The sequence below is a fragment of the Phascolarctos cinereus genome, unplaced genomic scaffold (genome assembly GCF_003287225.1).
Source record: "Phascolarctos cinereus isolate Bilbo 61053 unplaced genomic scaffold, phaCin_HiC Scaffold_7;HRSCAF=346, whole genome shotgun sequence".
Taxonomy (NCBI): Eukaryota; Metazoa; Chordata; class Mammalia; order Diprotodontia; family Phascolarctidae; genus Phascolarctos; species Phascolarctos cinereus.
This window is the reverse complement of record NW_027556180.1, coordinates 40,301,040-40,321,460: the sequence shown is the minus strand read 5'-3', so window position 1 is coordinate 40,321,460 and position 20,421 is coordinate 40,301,040. Positions and strand designations below refer to the sequence as shown.

Here is a 20,421-nt window from a genome sequence, read left to right as displayed (position 1 = left end):
CTGTCCGAATTTCTAAGCACTTTTTAATTTCATCCTGCTAGCAATGTAAGGTTGATATAACCTAGCCAGGAATACAGGATTGTAGGATTAAAGTTGTTTTGATTGTCCAAAGCAGCAAGTCACTACAGTTTTGTTGATTTTAACATAACCAAAAAGTCCTTCCTTATAGTGGATAGAAATCTTTATTATTTACTTTTGCAAGTATGAGGTAAAGGTATAGGCAGTAAGTTTTACTAGTCAGTAAAAATCAATTCTACCAATCATTTGAAAATCAGTATGCTAATCAGAGGGTTGAAAGCAGTTTACTAAAAGAAAAATATTTAGAGAAAATAGATATTTATACAAAAATTATAAAATGCTTATAGGAGTTATTGCTTTACAAGGAAGGCAAAAACTCATTTTAAGTTATATGGCCCGTTAAAGGCTTTAAAATTTGTTAAATGGAAATTGAAGTATGCAAAAATGTATAAACATTCTACAAAAGATGTTCATTTTTGTTCCTGAGTATACTAAAGCTATGAAACATAAGGGATCATAGGGAAGGCCACAGTTTTGTTTTTTTTTTTTCAGAACTGGCTTCAAGGGCATTTCCTTTCTACACATTGTTTTCCTCCTTCTTCATATTCTTGTTTGGAAATCCACATCTGTTGAAAGGTACCCTGTGAAACAGAGAGAAAGAAACATGTATCATATCCCATTTCCAACTTTTAAAATTTCATCTAGTTCCTGCTGTCTTTTAAACTCACTTGGAAATGACCAACCACTAGCCAGGAAAATATGGAACAGGGCAAAAGTATGGATGCATCTTACCTTCTCCCAGGCTTTTTCTGCAGGTTTGTCAGGCAGAGGTAATTACCAACACATACTATCTATGCTTAAGGCTGGAGAGGGTTGTTAACCCCTTCCATAGCCCCACAGTTCTGTGATACTAATCAGGGATAGATACATGTACTTAAGTGAGGATGACCAGTGGCTTGGTTTCAACCTAGAGAAATAGCAAGTTGGTAGGATTCTGGGACTAAATGTTTGTGATTCTATTTTATTAGTAATCTAGATTATAGTAGAATTGGGGAAAAAAAATTTTAATGTAATGACACATGAAATTGCTAATACCTTTACACAGACAGAAAGTTAAATGAATTTTTATAAATCAGAGAAATCATAAAACAGTCAAGATATTACTCTTCCAGAAGATCATGAATAGGGCTTTTTTTTAAAAAAGATAAGGTTTTAGCTCTAAGTAAGTAGAACTTAAGCAAAACATTTAAGTGTAAAGAAGACATAAGTGTTTGTATATAATTCTTCTGATAGACTCTTAGCAGGGATTGTGGGAACTCTATCTTTTAAAGAGTTGTCTTTAAGATCATCCTTAAAATTCCCTGTACCAACTCTGAATCTAAAAATAATTTATTTACAAAATCCCTTCTGGCTATTTCTTTTACTTTGCAAAGGACTTGACTCAGCCAGAATGGTAAACCAAAAGAAACTAAAACTACAACAAGCCACTGACCTGAGGTCCACAGATAACAATGCCAACAGTACACATTCACAGATTTCTTAGGGGAATTGTTTCAAATCTGACACTTGTATAAGGCTCCATGATGTTACCTAGGTGTTAACATGCACCAGACTTGGAATTATCAGAGATATCTGACTTATTTCAGAAAGGGAACCAATCTGAGGAATCGTCAGCAATGTGAGGGACAGCCTTATATTTTGCTCCGCGAGACCAGCTGCTGTGCAAGCAGCTTTGGCATTCAATGAATTATAAACTATAGTTTTAAAAATAATTTTAATCACTGAGAATTAATTCTCTTTTTAAATATGCAAAGTATCTTATATACCAACCAGAGAGGCTAGAATTGAGCCACCAATCCATGAACTAAATCGCCGTTCCACCGTTGTGTTATTTGCAATCAGCTTTAGTCTCATGCTCTAAAACAAAAGGGGGTGGGGGAGTGGAGGTGGAGAGAAGCCTCATTAAGCTTAGACTAAACAGATGGCACAGCTCTGGGAATTTAACCCCCTACGGAGAAAAGATCTCTAGATAGCTCTGTCGAGTCATTTTTAACAATACATTTTCCCCATGGTTCAAACATTGCCTGCATGCTAACTTTTCAAGAGCAAAGACTTAGGGAATTAACAGGATTAGTAGCCAGTCGACACTGGCTTCTAAACATTGCATACATGCAATGGGCAACACTTACATGTGGCAAGATTTTTTCATATCTTTGATATGTAGATTTTGGAAGAATTAACAAAGCAAAAGAAAGAAGTGAGGCAAATACTTGTAATGGTTCATCATAAGAATTAAATGTCACCCTGACACGTTCCCCACACCCTCAAAATTAAAAGTTTACTTATCCAGGCATCTGAAATTACAACTTTGTTCAGCTGTTCTAGTTTGGGCTCTACTACTTAACTAAAGCTAACCTAATCAAGTCCCTAGGCTTTATAGTTTTCTTCCCCTTTTGAGGCAATAGGGTTTGGTGCTGTTGTTTTTAAATAAAAGGGGTTTTATCTTTTAAGGTTTCTTTATATTCCAACTGAATGTAATGATTCAAGTATGCTACAAATCAATCTGTCAGTCCTCTCCCCTGCTGTCATTTGAGTAAAACTGATAAAATATGGCTAGCCTTTGTGATAGATAGCAGTCTTGTCCTTCTACTAATACTCTGCACTAATTTTAAGGATGCTTATATGTGACTATATGAAGGATCCTGTGCTGTGTGTACAATGTAGATTCCAACCCATATAGGATTTAGCAGATAGTACCTATCAAGGGAGATGCTTGAGGCACATAAGGGTAAAGAGTACTTGGGGTCACACAGATAGTTGGTGTCAACGACAGTCAGGCCCAGCCCCTTTATTATGCACACTGCCTCTTGTTATTTTTTAAAAAGAAAAAAAGATTGCCTCACTCTTTCCTCCACAACTGTATTCAGCTAGCAAAAAAAGATTCCTTTGGAGGTCTTGCATATCCATCCTACCCTGAGGGCCTGGAGCTTCAAGTGAGATGTGACAGATAAAAGAATGATAATAGTTGTATAGAAAGGTTAGTGACTAGATGTAGTGCATCTAAACATAGTTCCTACAGAAAGCCAAATGTGTCAAACACCAAGTGCTTTTCAAAAGCCACAGTGACAGTTACTCATGTTCAGTGCACCCCTGTTACTCTTGTTTCTATTTGTTTAATCTTGATGTAACAAGGGAAAGGCTCAAATAGTTTGAGACCTAATGATGGAAAAATTTGAGAATATATTTTGCAACATTAATCAGCCAAAGAAACAACTTTTGTCTCAAGAGTCCACCAAGAATAAGAATACACTTGAACATATGGTTCAGAGCAAACCACTTACCGGAGGTGTCTTCTGAGACAGCTCCCGATTCAATCTATCAGTGAAACTCTGTATCAGAGTGTTTCCTCCTGCCACTATGACACTGCCATAAAGCCCCTAGAAAACGGCAAGAAAAATCCATTGTTCAAATGTTTCCAAAGATTTAAGTATATAAACTATGAATAAAAGAGACATCTCCACTATTGTCTTCTAATTTAATTTTTTTCTATGACTTCTTATGGGTTAGAGTTTAGGTAGAAATAAACATTAGCTAAATTAATAACAAAAATCTGTCCTCAAAGCCTGAAGCACCTGAACCTTGGGAAAGGAAAAGTAGAAAGAAAAAGTAGAAATAAATGCAGTCTACCATTAGCATATTACATTATAAAGCAGTAACTAGTAGGCCTGTTATTATTTTTAAAAAACAATATATTAGTGAAATCAGCTGAATAAAGCAAGACCTTGAAGTAACTGAACAACAGCACAAATAAACCAAGAACACAAACCAGGAGGGAAAATACTTCCAATTCAACCAGAACTGCTAAGAAAACTGGAAAAGTAATTGGGTACAATTAGATTAAAATCAATATTTTACAGCTATGAAACTCAAGACCTGCTCCAAGTACAGCCTAAACCAGATTAAAATGTAATCTGGACGTGTTTAGCAAAATAAAAATACAACACAGATAATGTTAATTTCTGATTTTCTAAGTCAATATGTGGCCTGTAGGGATCTGTTTCTATTTGACTTTAAAATCACTTGTTATACCACATATCAGCTTCTAACATGTGGATACAGAAAGGAACTACCTTCAAATCTATTAGGCTAAAATTCGTAACCAAACAAGGGATAGATGCTTGTAATGACAGAATAAGGCACACCAAAACCAAAATATGTGTTTTTGATATAAAATTAAATGACAGCACCAAAACAAGTGAGAAAAAATATCTTTGAATTAAATATCCCCAATAAAGGTCTGTGATTCAAGAAATGTAGAAAGAATTGATAAAAATATGTAATAGAAAGGTCCATTCCCCAATAAGTAGTGGTCAGTAGATATGAACTAGCAGTTTACAGAAGAAATGCAAATGATCAAAAACCAGAAGAAAAGTTTCCACGTTACTAATAAGAGACCTGCAAGTTAAAACAATTCAGGTTTCATTTCACACACAACAACCTGGGAAAGATAATACAAAATAAGGATATTTAGTGTTGGAAGGGCAGTGGGAAGACAACATTAAAACCCTAATGGCAGAGCTGTGAACTGGTCTGAGATTCTGGAAACCATTTTGGAACTGTCATAGAAAAGCAACCAAAAACTGTATACACAACTAATAACTGTATACTACTCTAACCTTTGCATTTTACAAATAAGGAAACTGAGGCCCAAGAGGATTAAGTAACTTGGTCAGAGTCCAAATCTAGCTGTCTTCCACTCTATTACTGTGCTCCAAGGGAGAATACCTCACAGCCATGCAGGGCCCATAAAATATACGCCCTAGAACTTCCAACTGCTAGAGGCACACATCTGCCACTGATCTGCAAGGTGTCTGGGGGCAAAAGAGGGCTCCCTGGGAATCCTTAACATACACATAAAGATTCTTTGTTGAAGGAGAATATTTAAAGCTGTTTTGGCTCAACTGTGCTTAATTTTATTCTGTCATCAGTAACAGCCATATCTTGTATTCTCTGCCCCTTTTAGTTTATATTATATGAGTGTTGTCTGCTACTGAAAATCATCTGCGAAACTTGCCTATTCCCTTCTCATATGTGACCTACTTGAAATTTATAAGAGAAATAGAAAGAAAAACCAGGCAGTCTACACCCTACATTTTTCAAAGAAAACTGGTAAGACTCCCACAGCCTAAACTTCTACAAACCAAGTCAATTTTAGGAGAGTTAAAGCGTAAAATTCAAAAACAATTCACTCCAGACTAACTCATCTTTCAGTTTACATTGTAAGACGTGTACAGAAGTGAGAGCAAGGAAGGTCACAGGATGGACACAAAAGTTCTGTAAGAACAGGATCCAAGGGGAATAACATACACACTCAAAGCTGTGTTACCATACAGGAAAACAGAGGGGACAGGGATAGGAGAAGGGGGGGAGAGATATAAGGGAGGGCAGATTAGGGAAAGGGGTACTCAGAATGCACACCATCTTGAGGTGGGGAGAGGGACAAGAGAAAATTTGTAACTCAAAATCTTATGGGAGTGAATATTTAAAACTAAAAATAAATTAATATATTAAAAAAAAAAACAGGATCCAAGGTGTTATGGCTCATATTGAGCTGAGGCTAATGAGGAGTGCTGAGGACAAAAGGAAGATCAAAGAAGGGACTGAACAGCTGGTCTCATCTGAGCAGAGTAAATCAGATGATCATGACAGCTGCTTAACTCTGATTGCTTCTGTTTTCTCTATCAAGAAAGATCTCTAGATTGTAAAAGGTCAGATCAAAAATGTCTGCTAGGAAGTCAATCTCGGAAATAAGTCTAAAACTAGCAACAGAGTCCCTTGGCTGCATGTGAGGAGTTGATGCTACTTGCCCAAAGGAACCACTGCAGGTGATCTTAGAAATATCATGGGCAGATGCCACAGGACTAGAGAAAGTAAAGGGTTTTGATTTTTTTTTTTAATGGAAGGGAAGGGTGGAGGAGTAAAGGGAGGGTGGAGAAGAGTAAATGAATTTTGCAAACTCTAGATTGATAAAGTTTGGCTTCCATTTCTGACTGGTTAACGAAAAGGAAGTGGTGATTACAAAGAGCATCCTTCCCAACGTGGCCCTCTTCTACCTTTCCAAGCCTTTTCTCACCTTACTTCCCCTACCACATACTGGACAGTCCAAGGATCCTGGCTTCCTTGCTATTCCCTCCACAAGACACCCTATTTCCAGACTCTAGGCATTTTCATTAGAATATTCTCCCTCCCTCCCTGGCTTTCCTGGCTTCCTTCAAGCCCCAGCTAAAAGGGGTTTATGGGGGCGGCTAGGTGGCGCAGTGAATAGAGCACTGGCCCTAGAGTCAGGAGGACCGGAGTTCAAATCTGGTCTCAGACCAAACACTTGACACTTGCTAGCTGTGTGACCCTGGGCAAGTCACTTAACCCCAACTGCCTCACTAAAAAAAATTTTTTTTTAAAAATAAAAGGGGTTTATTGGGTGAAGGAGGACTAGCACCTCTGGTGTGTGGGCTTCCAAGCTCTTTTCAAGGCTACTCGTCCACCTTTGGTGTCACCTTTCACCCAACTCTCACCTTTGGCCCCAAGAGGCTGTAGCATGCATAGCAGCCATATCCTGAAAACCGTCTTGGTAGACAGGCTAAACCAGGGTCAATGGGCCTCAAACCTGTCAGTGAGTTAGGGGGTGTCTACTCCAAGCAAGTGAAGACTACCCCCAGTAGAATTCAAGGATGAGAACAATTTGTTCCAATGGCCATGAAGGTGGCTGAAGCAGGTGCTGTGGAGTGCTCAGAACTTGGTGAGACATTGAACATGCCAAGGTCATCCACTGTTTTGGAGGCCATCACCAGTCACCTTGACTTTTGTCTTGCCACTGGACCTCCATGACTCTGGAAAAGACTTTGTGCAGCTCTGCCTCACTTAAATCCAATTCATGTACAAGTCAAGATATCACCCTGTGATGTCACGGGTCCTTTTTGAAATGGAAGGACAAACAACAAAATCTCATCTTCGACAAGTCTTCCTTGATCCCCCTCATTATTATATTATGCTATCTATATCTGGGGTGCACAGAGTTGTCTGCATGTTGTCTCCTCATTAGACTGTGAGCTCCTTAAGAGTAGGGACTATGTTTTGGCTCTTTTTGTATCCCTAGTACTTAGCACAGTGCCTAGCATATAGTAGGTACTTAATAAATGCTTGCTGATTGACTTTCCAGGCTTTGACACTAGGCCTGCAACTGGGTAGTTTCACCTGCAGCCACCCTGGCTTTCTGGCTCCCATGTAAATTTCATGAGGGCAGAGACTGTCTGTTGTTTTGCTTGTGTTTGTATCCCCAGTGCTTGCTTGGCCTTTAGCTCAGTGCCAGGCACACAGTAGGTATTTAATAAATACTGACAGCAAAGCTTTAAGGACAGGTGACAGCAGGCTTCTCTTCCATTTTTTTTGGTCAGGGTCACTAGCCTGGTAGATCTAGGACATGCCAATAGATATCAAAAAATCTGTCTAGATTTTAGCAAAATATTTGACCAAGTCTCTCATGCTATCCTTGTTAAGTAAGTTGGAGAGATGTGCGCTAGACAATAGTTCAATTAGACAGATTTAATGCTGTTTGAATGACCAGTTCAAAATACAAGAAATAAGTTCTCTCTCTTTAAGATTTTGTGCTCTGGCCATATGCAAAACTTTGAGACTCTCTTCCTAAAACATTTAGAAAACACAGACGTGGGGCTTCAGCCATCCTGAGCCTTTGGTCTGCTCCATTTGCTGAATCTGAAGCTTACTTTCCAGAACACTTGTTGCCATCTGTCCCTGGGCACAGAAGTCAAAGCCGACCAAAGCAGACGCTGACATGGCTTGGGGAGCTTGGTCATTTTCTTTACAAAATCCCTCTGCCTCTGTAGCAACTGTTCATGCACAGGCTACAGTTATCTCCATGATGCTTATCAAGAGCATTTCAAGTCAAGATGACAAATGTTCCATGATAGGACATCTCTGATTTTCTTTGGCCACTCAATGAAACAACTCCCATCAATTCTTTCATTTACCTCCAGAAAAGAACTTGTAAGCCATCTCTCCATTTAGCTGTAATTTCCTTTTGCCTTCTGCTTTCACATCTATTTCCATGATCTCATTAGCTCCCCTGGCTTCAGTGCAGATGACTCTTGGGTCTACATGGGAGCCTTTGTCACTCTCCTAAGTGCCAGGACTGCCTCATCACCTTGCCATGTTGGATATTTCCACCTGGATATCCCACAGACATCTCAAACTCACTGTGTCCAATATAATATATGTATATAGGTATGGGGCTTCTGCATCAAGTAATGCAAACCTTTGGCCTACTTAATTGATTACATCTGAACCTTATTTTCCAATATATTTTCTACCCTTGCCTCAACAGAAGTTACTAATGACCAAAGTAGACACTGACATGGCTTAGCTGATTTTGTCCACTTCTCCCCAGATCTACCCCAGCTGTCGAGGATCCCACCATTCTTCTTATCACCCAGGTTTGTAACCTCAGTCAAGCCACATCCACTAAATTGCCAATTTTACCTTTATGACATTGCTCCCATCTATCTCCCATCTCTCCACTCATAAGGCCAAATGTTTGACAAATGTTTCTCAAATTGAATTGATTTGAACATAGTACTATATCGACTTGACATGAACAACACAAAATCTAAGACATGATTAAAATCTAAAATGAGTCTGCAGAACATTTGTCTTTTGCACCATAGCTCAGGTAAAACAAAACTGTAGGCAGAACTGTCAAATACAGAAATCATCACTGTAAAGTGTACATATGTCAGTGACGTACTTCAAAATATCTAGTGAAGAGGCAGATGTACAATGACAGGCTGACACTTACTGGTCTGATGTCAATGTCACACATCCCAACGCTTGTGGTAACAACATGACTGACTCCCAACATTGTGTTGCCTGATAACCCCTGCAATAAAATGAGTAGTCATCAGTCAACACCTCATACTTTAGTAAAGTATATCAAAAGCCATTCTAAAAATAAGCCTTATCTCAGGCTTTACAACTCTAGGAAGAAGAACCAAACTGCCAGTACTATACAAAACTTTCCATGCCACTTCCATCATTTACCTTCACATTAGATGGGTCAAACAACCCTTCAGGAATCTTGAGTCGCTCAGCACCAAAGTCACAGTTGTAGCCATTAGGAAACTCATAATGAACTGTTGGCATCTGGGCAGCCACTCTGAGGAAAGAAATTCAGAAAAACTTAAAAAGAGGGAAAAGCAGTAGAGAAACTACTGAAAATGCTTAAGGACAAGAAGAAAACTAGTAGGGCAATAAATTCATAGATGCTTTAAGGAAATAAAATATTCAGCAGTATTAAATAACAATGTATTCACTGGCTTTACATTTTAATTCATACTTACACTCAAACATAAACTACAATTTACTTTAAAAACAAAGTCATTCTTTCCTATCCACTTCTAGAATCACAAATATTTTTATAGCTATGAGATAAAAACCAAATAGTCAAGTAAATCACCAGACAAATATGGCCTCTAAAAGATGAGTGTGAAAGTTTAAGTTAAGTCACAAGAGCTACAGACAGAAGAAAACATACTGTTCATCATAAGTTGAATCTGATACTTGGAGCACAGAAGCTTGAAAATCTTGGATCACACACTAGGGGAAAAAAATTTTAAACAGTTAGGATTTTTTAAAAACAAATTTTTACTTTTATTTATTTAAATCATATTATTTGGTGGAACTTTGTCATTGTGTGACACAAGAACTAATGTCTATATGATGGGTAGATTTCAAGGCATAAAATTACCTTTAAGCACTCTGAATACCATAAAAATATAAAATCTTTAATAATGTGTGTTACACAGAGTATTAGATAACTTGTTGAATAAAGGATTCCTTTTGAAATAATCAAGATCTCAGCAAACACGAACTGCCTACCACACATGAGATGCTGTACCAGATACTGAAAAATATGTTTAGGAAACTTAACATTTAACTAAGGCTTGAAAGGAACTCTTATGGAATATTGGAACTCTCAGAATTTTAGTACTGACATAACGTTGGAGGCCATATAGTCCAACTTTTACCTATCCAGGAATCTCTCCTGCTCATTTCAGACAGGCAGGCAGTCATCCAACCTCCCACATCCCAGAAGAGAAACCCATGTTGGACAGCTCCTATTAGGAAACGTTTAGTTATAATGAGTTAAAATCAGTTTCACTTTAACTTCCACCACTGAATGGCTCATAGGTCTGCCCTCTAGGACAAAGCAAAACAACAAATCTAGTCCCTCTTCCCCATAGTGGAAGACAGATATCCTGTCTCCCCTTAATGCCCCTTTTCTCCAGGCTGACATCCTCAATTCCTTCAACAGATCCTTGTACAGGACTTTTTCTAGGCCTCTGGCTGCCTCCCTCTAGCCACTCTCTAATAACTCAATGTCCTTCCTAACATATCCAACCCAGAACTGAACACAATAATTTAGACATGATGTGAGCAGGGTAGAGTACAGACAACTATGCCCTCCACCAGTCTGGCTGCTGTACCTCTCAAAACAGCATTATCTTTTATGGTTGCTAAGACACACTGCTGGCTCACACTGAGCATGCCATCCACTAAAATCCTCCAGCCTTGTGGGGAAGTAGCAGAAAGCAGAGAAACAGCAAAGCCCCCCCAGAAGAGCAATGAAAAGAGAAGACCTAAATTTACTTCCTTCCCCTGAAGAAAGAAGAAGTGCTACAATAATTAGTTTTCTTCCCCCTTGGGTTTTCTATTTAAAACAAGCTATCTCTTCAGGGTTGAGGAATTCGAATATATTAATATAGGATCTTCCTCCCTAAGAAGCCCTTTCCTTTCTTCATATGTTCCAGTTCATTACCCACATGTATCAGGGGAGTAAAGAGCTATTCTGATCCAGCCAACTTTACTGATAAATTGAGCAGGTAGGGTTGCCAGCACTAGACCAAATCCAGATCAGACTATTGCTATGAACTATATGGCACAAAGCAAAAATAAGGCGGCTACTTTTTTTTCCTCCCTAGGAAGTAAACTTTTATAATAAAAAAAAGAACAGCCCTAGAATTGGACTTAGTTATTTGAATATACACACCGCACACACATTTCACAAATATATGTAATCCCACATTTTACTAAATTTTTCATGTCAGCACAAAAGGTATAACCTTTTATAAATGTCAAATAACTATGTCTTCTTTGGGTTGTCAAAGCAGAAGCCTTGGTGATGTCATAATCTCTGATCATTTTGCTAGGAGTTAATCCCCCAGGAATTATATTTATAATTATATTTATAATTTATAATATCTTTATCTCTAATTCTAAGGCTTAAAAAAAAACAAAGAGGGCATGCCTCTGGCATGATCAATTCTAGTCCTCAAAATTTTTAATAGTTACATGCTTACAATTCATACTAGTTTATTCAAGTTCTTTGTATGTGACCCAGTCAGCTGGGCACATGCTAGGAGAGAGACCTTGAGTCATAACTTCTGTTCTTTGGGTCCTGGATTTCCCCATCTGTGAAATGTAGGCACTATATTAGCTATCTCTCAGGTCTCTCCCAGGCCTTGATTTTAATGGAAGCAGAGATGAACTGCTCTTACGTTGCCCCACCTACACCTGCTCACCTGGACTCCTAGCACACAATGACAAGACAAGCAGGTAAAGTTGGAGATGCTGCCAGTGGCTACTGAACAGAATGGAGCTAACCAATCCACAGGGGATTATGACTCTGCTCAATAAATATCCCAGAAATACAATCATTTTCAGCATTTGATCCTGCCTCCCAAAAGAAAAATTCTGTTATAACTCATGAGATCCAGAACAAATAGCTATTCTTTTATAAGCTATCGAGTTGGTAAGAATCAAATCCCCCCAACAAGCTAATCCACTTTATTCATAAAATGTTACTACAGAGATGAAACACCCGTAAGGTCCTAAGGAAGGTAAGATGTCAGGAAAATAATCCAGCATCTACTATATGCCAGGCACTAGAGATACAAAGACAAATGCTACCTTCAACAACCTTACAGTCTAGTAGGGGAGAGAAGTACCCATAGAAATGTATGTAAAAGATATTCAAAATAACTACAAGGACTTTTTTGAGGGGAGGGAAGTTACTAGAAGCTCAGGGGGTCAGGAGTATCCACCCAATCACAGAGCAGCTACAGTTATGACAGTAGGCATTTTAACATCATGTTTCCCACATACCACTAAAGAAACACTACAGACAGTGATCACATGAGAAGAGCAACTACTTACATTACACATGTAATTATGCCAAGACCTCGTAACCTGTGGCAACTTTTCTTTTCTCTTCCAATTTGCTGGGGATCCTTCACGAACAGCCTCCTGAGACAGCAAAAGGAGTAGAATCAATTCAAAGATTTAAACCTGGGAGGGTGGCAGGAAAAAAGACAAAACCATCTCTAGCTAATCCAACTATTACTTACCTTTGACGCAATCATGTATGGAGGGATCAATTCTACATTCATTTCTTGAAACAGTTCTCTGCATTGCATGGTAATGAAGTCTCCTGCGAGAGGTGATTTCACAATGCCTGTAGGAAAAAGAGAAATGCCCAAGGGCCATTAATTCCTAATCAAGTTCCCTGGGACCAGCCCCTCAGGTCACCAAGCCCCAAATGAAACACACTAGCACACCCACAAGCAAGGTATCACCAAGCTCTCAATTTCTGAGACATCAGCTTTAACTATACAGTATTCCAAAGAGCAGACTTTTATAAAACTATAAGACCAAAAAGCATTTTTTTCCCTGAAAATGCCTAAGATAGTTCCTGACAATTTTTGTTTCTAAATAAATTGTGTGTGTGCATGTGCGTTATTCCAGGACATTTACCTTGCTGAAGGACATATCCATCATGGACTGGAATGGCAGTAGTATGAGTGGCCCCACTATCCAAAATTAGCCCTGTGGAACGACCGTTAGCAAATCTAGTTCAAAGAGTTAAAGAAATAACTTCAAGATACCTAAAATCCTGTTCGATGTGACAAAAGCCTCTTTAAATAACAATGTTTATGAAGTTGGTTTTTTAATGAAACTGAGACCAGCTTCTTGTTGACAAATGACAAGCATTAATTTTTAAAATACACTTTCCATCTACGCCATAGGTATCTTGCATTTACATGTCTCTATCACAAGAGTGTGAGCTCCCTGAAGTCGGACTGTTTCTGCCTTTCTTTCTTTGTATTTGCCAACACTTTGCATAAGGACTAGCACACTGTACACATTTACTAAATGCTTGTTTTGCTGTCCCAAGAGGCCACTTTAAACAATGAAGGTAATATCATTGAAGTCCTTTCTAAACCAGGAAGTGCTGTATCAGTGTAAGCAGTTATCATCTGCCACCATCTGCACTATTTTCACTCATGATGGTCCAAGGTCCAATGCCCTCCTCTCTGCCTGGACAAGTCCTACTTGCCCATCCTTCAAGATGCAGCTAAAATACCACCACCTCTTCTGTAAAGTCTGAAGTCATCCCTTACTACTAGTCTTAATTCAAAAACAATCAGAACCTATGCAATGCAAAATTAATCATAAACTTCTTATATTATGGTCTTGTACTGTTGTTGCTTCAATCTTTTATTACCTAACTTTTCATATACTGCTCTCCTTAGCTAGACTAGTGAGCATAAGGACGTATTTCATTTATCTCGGTATCCTCCACAGAACGGAGCAGAATGCTTTGTGTACAATTAGTATTTAGCCAGTGTTTCATTGACTTCCTTAAATGCATTTACAGACGACTCTACATTTTCTGTGGTAAAAGAAAACCAAAAAAAAGTATGGCTAACAAAATATAGATATAATCTAAGAAAACTTGCACTTCATCATTACAATCCCCATCAATGAGCCTTTTGCCGGCAGGGCTGCTAACAAGCAGCCAAGGTAACTGATGTGAATGTCGGCTTTCTTTCTCTCTTCTCACCTTCTAGGATAGCAGTGCTAATAACAAGTAAAATACCAAAAAAGGCAGAAAGAAAAGAGAGCATGACAATCTGCAAACTGTTTAATAAACCTATGGATAAGAAAGAGCTAATTAATGCCTCAATTCCAGTAGTGTTACTTTTAATAAGCATATTTATATTACTTCTGGAAAAAAAAACAACCCACAAGTACCAATACTTTAAGGATACGCTGTAAGAACTGCAGTTTTACAAAGGAAGAATGCAGGGATGTTGTAGTGTTCAAACATCAACTCTGTCAGTTTCTCTCTTTTTGCTCTGGTATTCCACTTGGGGGTTGGGTGAAAGGAGAAAGGAAGAAGGGAGAAAAATAATGCTTAAATGTGACTGTTTAGCTCAATTTAAACATGGTAATCTCAAGATTCACTACCATAGAAGTAAAGTAATCAATATCCACGATGTATATAATCAAATATCATTGCTGGTTTGGCAAAGAAAGCTCATTATAAAACTAGGTTTCAATTTACCTATCTCTTGCTATGAGTTCTTAAAAATAAATAAAAATAAACCTTCCAAGTAAAAGGAAATGAAATCAGACTTCTTGTAGACATTTTAAAAAATGTGCTCAAAGTGTTTCAAAGTATCCAGTAACTAAACTTGAAAATATGCAACTAAAAGTTGCCAAATCCTCCTTTTACTTGTACAGCCATCATCAAAGTGAAAAGAAATCACAGAAAACTATTTTCATAATTTATAATCAGTTTTTCCTAACTCCTCCATTCAATGAACTATGTTATTCTCAACATCAGATAATCTCAATTCCTGGTTCAACATATGATTTCTCACCAAAGTGACAATAAGCAGACTTTGGGATATAAAGGAAATTAATACACTGAAATTTGAAAGATACACACAAAATGAATCCAAATGTTAATGGAATCTTTGGAGGAAAAAAGTGATAACTATGAGATTCCACCAAATTGAAATAAGTTAACTAAATACACAGGTGGGATAACTTATGGTCATTTCCAAAAACAGCACCCCTATGTTCAGGTTTTACTGAATTACTCCAAACTCATCATATTCTAAAATAGCTATTAAAACAGATTAAACTTAGACTTCTTTGTTTTCAAATTCAGCATGAAACTGGCTGTCATTTCTGTAAAATGTTAATACAAAGGTCCAAATTACCCTTTTACTATTACATTGTTGTTTTCTCTTCATTTCAGATCTAGAGTCTGATGGAAAGAAATAAATCTTAAAATGTATTTCACTATTTAATCCCATGTTTAATTTAGTATTTTGCTAAAAAATAAAGAAGCCCTCTTAAAATTCCAACTGAAATCATCTTTTCTTTAAAAACTAAGTGCTCCTCTTTAGGAAAAAAGTTCAATAAACTTGAAGTTGCTGACAAAAACGGGGAAGAATGTGAATGTTCCTACCTTCAAAGCACCAATTTAGATGCCCTCTTAAATCGAAACCAGAGAAAGAAAAAACTCCTCAAATCTTTTTGAGACTAATAAAACAGCTATTAAAGAGGAATCAGGAACACAAGCTCTGCCTTAGCTCACCGGTGCTTCTGACATTAGAACAGGGTGCAAGCTGGCTTCTGATTTGACATGCATCTTGTAAGTGTGATCCAAAATAGCTTGGAAGCTGTCCCAATCTTCAACTGCAATAACAAAGTTAACAGTTTAAAGACAAATATGCCATATATTTTGAAATACATTCCAACGATTTATCTTCCAGACCCAGAAGACCCCAATAGCAATTCACAGACACTCTTACTTCATAGTAAAACCCTTACAAAGAAGACTTCGTTTTCCAGACACAGTCTTTCCTTTGTTCCCTCCTCCCCTTACAGTAGCATATCTCCAGAATGGAAAAGCACAACATAGCTCAATAAATGCCTGACGGGGTCTGTTGGTGGTTTCCCATTGATTAAAGGTCTTTACTGGATACCCAAGGCACCACAGTGAAGTAGGAAGAGTACCGGAACCCCAGGTTTACACTTTTCCTCTAATGACCACTCTGGATGAAGGTAGGTAATTATTTAAATTCTCTGAACTTCATTCTCCTCGTCTATAAAATCAGAATAATTATGCCAATAGTGCTAACCTCACAGGGGAACTGTGATCATCTAATCATATGTTAGCAAAGTGCTTTTACTATGAGCTAAGCAGAGCTGTCCAACCTTGAGTGCTACCTGAACCAGATTAAAACAGCACTGGGAAATGTTTAACAAAATAAACAAAAATAAGATACAACATAGATAATGTTCATTTGTGGCTTTCTAAGTCAATATGCGACCCTCAGGGTCCCTTTCAATTGAGTTTTACACCACTAAGCTAAAGCATTAATTATTACTAACTGTAGCCAATTGCCAAGTATCTATCAAATGCCTAATCTGTAGCAAACACTATTAAAATGTAAAAAAGAATACGGCATAATCCCTCAAAGATCTTACAATCAAGTTAGGAAGACAAAATGAACCAAGAGGAAGGAATCAGAGAACAGTGACAAGTGTGCAGAACCATAGAAGTTTACAACTGGAAGGGATGTTAGAGGATCCCTTATTTTTTTAAAGTAATTTATTTATTTTTAGTTTTCAACATTCACTTCCATAAGATTTTGAGTTCTAAATTTTCTTCCCTTCCCCAAGACGGTGTGCAATCTGATATAGGCTCTACATATACATTCATATTAAACATTTTCACATTAGTCATGTTGTAAAGAAGAATTAGAACCAATGGGAGGAATCACAACAAAGAAGAAACAAAACAGAGAGCTAATAGTATGCTTTGACCTGCATTCAGACTCCAAAGTTCTTTTTCTGGATATGGATAGCATTTTCCATCATGAGACTTTTAGAGATGTCTTAGATCCTTGCACTACTGAAAAGAGCTAAGTCTATCAAAGTTAGTCATGGAACACATGGATTGTTACTGTGCACAGTGTTCTGGTTCTGCTCACTTCACTCAGCATCAGTTCATGTCTTTCCAGGTTTTTTTGAAGTCTGCCTCCTCATCATTTCTTACAGCACAATAGTATTCCATTACATTCATATACCACAGCTTGTTCAGCCATTCCCCAATTGATGGGCATCCCCTCAGTTTCCAGTTCTTGGCCACCACAAAAAGAGCTGCTATAAATATTTTTGTATATATGGGTCCTTTTCCCATTTTTATGATCTCTTTAGGATACAGCCCTAGAAGTAGTATTAATGGGTCAAAGGGTATGCACAGTTTTACAGCCTTTTGGGCATAGCCCCACATTGCTCTCCAAAATGGTTGGATCATTTCACAACTCCACCAACAATGCATTAGTATTCCAATTTTCCCACATCTTCTCCAACATTTCTCATTATCCTGTTTTGTCATGTTAGGCAATATGATACGTGTGATGTAGTACCTCAGAGTTGTTTTGATTTGCATTTCTCTAATCAATAGTGATTTACAGAATTTTTTCATATGACTTTAGATAGCTTTAATTTCTTCTTCTGAAAACTGCCTTTTTATATTCTTTATTTATCAGTTGGGGAATGACTTGTATTCTTATAATTTTGACTCAGTTCTCTATATATTTTAGAAATGAGGCCTTTATCAGAGACACTACCTGTAAAAATTATTTCCCAGGCTTTCTGAGGACCCCTTATTTTGCCAACAAGAAGAATGAGACCAACTGGGTTCTCAGCCACAGGATGAAGTGGCAAAGCTGGCACCTAAATCCAGATATCCTGGTCCCCATGAACCCTTCATGGCTGCATAATACTAGTATGGTCATAAGAACCTTTTAGAAAGATGAAGAACCAAAAAAAAAAAGGGCAGAACAGAAGAATACCACCTCTAAGACTACAAAACAGCAGCAAAAGTCTGATTAATTGGAAGAACCAATGTTCTAGAGAACATATATTCCCCGGCTCTCAGTAGAAAGGCTGGGGGTTATAAATGCAGAATGCTGCATATGATGTAAGATGGGGCTGCCCTGTCAGTAACTTTTGCTGAACTATTCCTCTTGGTCCAAAAGGAGGAACAAAGAAGAAAGTATATATACAGGGAAATTACTATAGTGGAAAAAAAAATGTATAAAGGGTACTCTTTTTAAAAAGGAAACCTGTAGAAAAGCTGAAAGTGCTGTGGAGACTTCAGGTTTCCAGAGTCCTGGTGCCTATTCCTAGCAGAGAAAAGGAAAGAGAACCTTCTAAGGGGGTATGGAGTACAAGAATAATTACAGCTAACATGTACAGGCAAGAATAAGCTCACTGGGTAAAAGCAGGCAGTTGGCTTTGCCCTGGGGGAGAAAACAACTACTACAGGCAGTATTTCTGACACTTTACTTCATGTAGCTAGGTACTGGGAGATGTGACATTCTCAGCATCTCAAATATATTATCAGCAGGGAATGAGAGTTTAGGGACCTGGTTTTGGTTTCTTTACACCCTTGTAATTTTGTCTCTATTCCTCAGTTTTCCCATCAATAAAATGTAAGCAGGGATATTAAACCAAACCCTTAACAAAATCTGGAGACATCCTGGATATTGTGTGAACCTCCCTATTGTAATTCCTTTCCCTCATATATTTAACAACATGTTATGTTTTGTTTTGAATATAGGGAAATTTGTGTGATTTGAAGATTTTCAAGCATAAGTAAAAAGAAACCTGAATGAAATAAGGAAAAATGTAGTAGTTTTTCTTCACAAATCCAGAGCAACCAGCAAAGTAATACATAATAGACAGTTTTTTTTTCCACTGAGAAGAAAAACTATTTCACATGCAAAAGATATGCCACATAGTATATTGGTCATTATTTCCAAGGGAAAAAAGTAGCATACTCATTCCATTCTTTAAAGGTGATATTGCCTCCATATTCTCCCTTGGAACACGCAATGCATTAGTATCTATGTAGTATGTGGGACCTCCTTGTTTGCCTTTATCCCCGTCTATCTCCATCAATGTGCTCCCATCATCCCTTTCAAGTACCACACCAATAGCGGTGGGAAAATCAACCTGCAATAAAAGAAACAGGAAAAGGATACAAGTTATAATATCTTTATCCCATAACCCATATCATAACCAAGGGTATCTCATCCCACCTCCTCCCACCTCCCCAAATTCTGTCCTGCCTTCGAAGTTCTCTATGTATTCTCTCTTAGATCCTATGGTTTCAAGTATCAACTCTAAGCAGATGATTTCCAAAGCTATATATCCAGCCTCAGTGGCTCTCCTGAGCTCCAGTCCCCCATCACCAACTACATGGTACCAAAGGTATCTCAAAATTCCAAACGTTCAAAATGCTTCCCTCTTTCTAACATCCCTATTTCTGCTGAAGACATCACTATTCTCCTTAGGTTCACAGACTTTAAGGAATCATTGACTCTTTCCTCTCCCTCATTCCCCCATATGCAATCAGGCAAAAAAGTAAAATGAATTCCATCTCCTCAATACCTCTCATATTTATCCCCTTCTTTCTATTCACACAACCATCACCCTAGTTCAGAACCTCATCCTCTCTCTCCTATACTATTGCAATAGCTGTTTCCCTGGCCTCTCTGACTCAAAGCTCTCCTTTTTCTAATCCACCCTAGCTTCCAAACTGATCTACCTAATCTTGTCACTGCACTGCTCAAGAAGCTCCAGCATTTCTCTCTATTGCCTCTAGGACCAAATACAAACTCCTCTACTTGGCATATGAAGCCGTACACAGTGACTCCAGCCTCCAGCTCCAGGCTTATTTACAGTACATATTACTTTCCTTCATGGGAAAAGTGTTAGACTTGGAATCAGGAGAGATGCAGCTTCACATTCTTCCTCTAATGGCTGTGAGCTATGTGACTATGGGCAAATACCTTTTAAGCTCTCTGAATTTCAGTTTCCTCATCTGTAAAATCAGAACAATGCCTACAGTATCTACTTCACAGGGTCACTGTGGTCATTGAATTATATGTTAGCAAAGTGCTTTGTAAACCCTAAACTGATACGTAAATATCAGCTATGATTAAGATTAGCTGAAGCAGAGGTGTCCAACTCCAGGTGTTCCCTGAACCCAATTAAAATGTCAATGGGAAATAAAATAAACAAAAACACAACACAACATAATATCATAATTTGTGGCTTTCTAAGTCAATGCACAGCCCTCCAGGATCCCTTTCAATTGAAACTTTATACCATTGAACTAAAGTAGCAGCTACCATTCAACTGTAGCCCACTGCCAAATATCTGTCAAGTGCCTAATAGGTAGCAGACACCATGCACGTTCGACCGTGTAAGTCTTCATCAATTCCTAATGAGCTCTGTTTGGGCCAAATTATCTTACCTGAGGTTCCTTCCTCATCTCTACATCTGTCCTAGTGCTTAGAATTCCTCCCACTTGTCACCTGGCTTCTTGGAATACCAATTCAAGGTTCAGCCCAATTGCCGACTCCTACATAAGGCATGTCCTGATCCCCACAGATTCAA

At 38.1% G+C, this 20,421-nt stretch overlaps 1 protein-coding gene across 1 annotated transcript in view; it reads right to left on the bottom strand.

Moving 5' to 3' along the window:
- Positions 1-163: 163 nt before the first annotated feature.
- Positions 164-20,421, bottom strand: part of ACTL6A (actin like 6A) — a 28,291-nt gene continuing 8,033 nt past the window's right edge. The window contains exons 3-14 of the mRNA XM_020980752.2: positions 18,798-18,972; positions 15,539-15,639; positions 14,199-14,296; positions 12,901-12,995; positions 12,495-12,601; positions 12,304-12,393; positions 9,623-9,684; positions 9,130-9,244; positions 8,888-8,968; positions 3,360-3,455; positions 1,849-1,935; positions 164-659 (exon numbers count right to left, since the gene is read on the bottom strand). Of these exons, the coding sequence (XP_020836411.1) occupies positions 579-659; positions 1,849-1,935; positions 3,360-3,455; positions 8,888-8,968; positions 9,130-9,244; positions 9,623-9,684; positions 12,304-12,393; positions 12,495-12,601; positions 12,901-12,995; positions 14,199-14,296; positions 15,539-15,639; positions 18,798-18,972 (1,188 nt within the window). The 3' untranslated portion in view covers positions 164-578. The remainder of the gene's footprint in view (positions 660-1,848; positions 1,936-3,359; positions 3,456-8,887; positions 8,969-9,129; positions 9,245-9,622; positions 9,685-12,303; positions 12,394-12,494; positions 12,602-12,900; positions 12,996-14,198; positions 14,297-15,538; positions 15,640-18,797; positions 18,973-20,421) is intronic.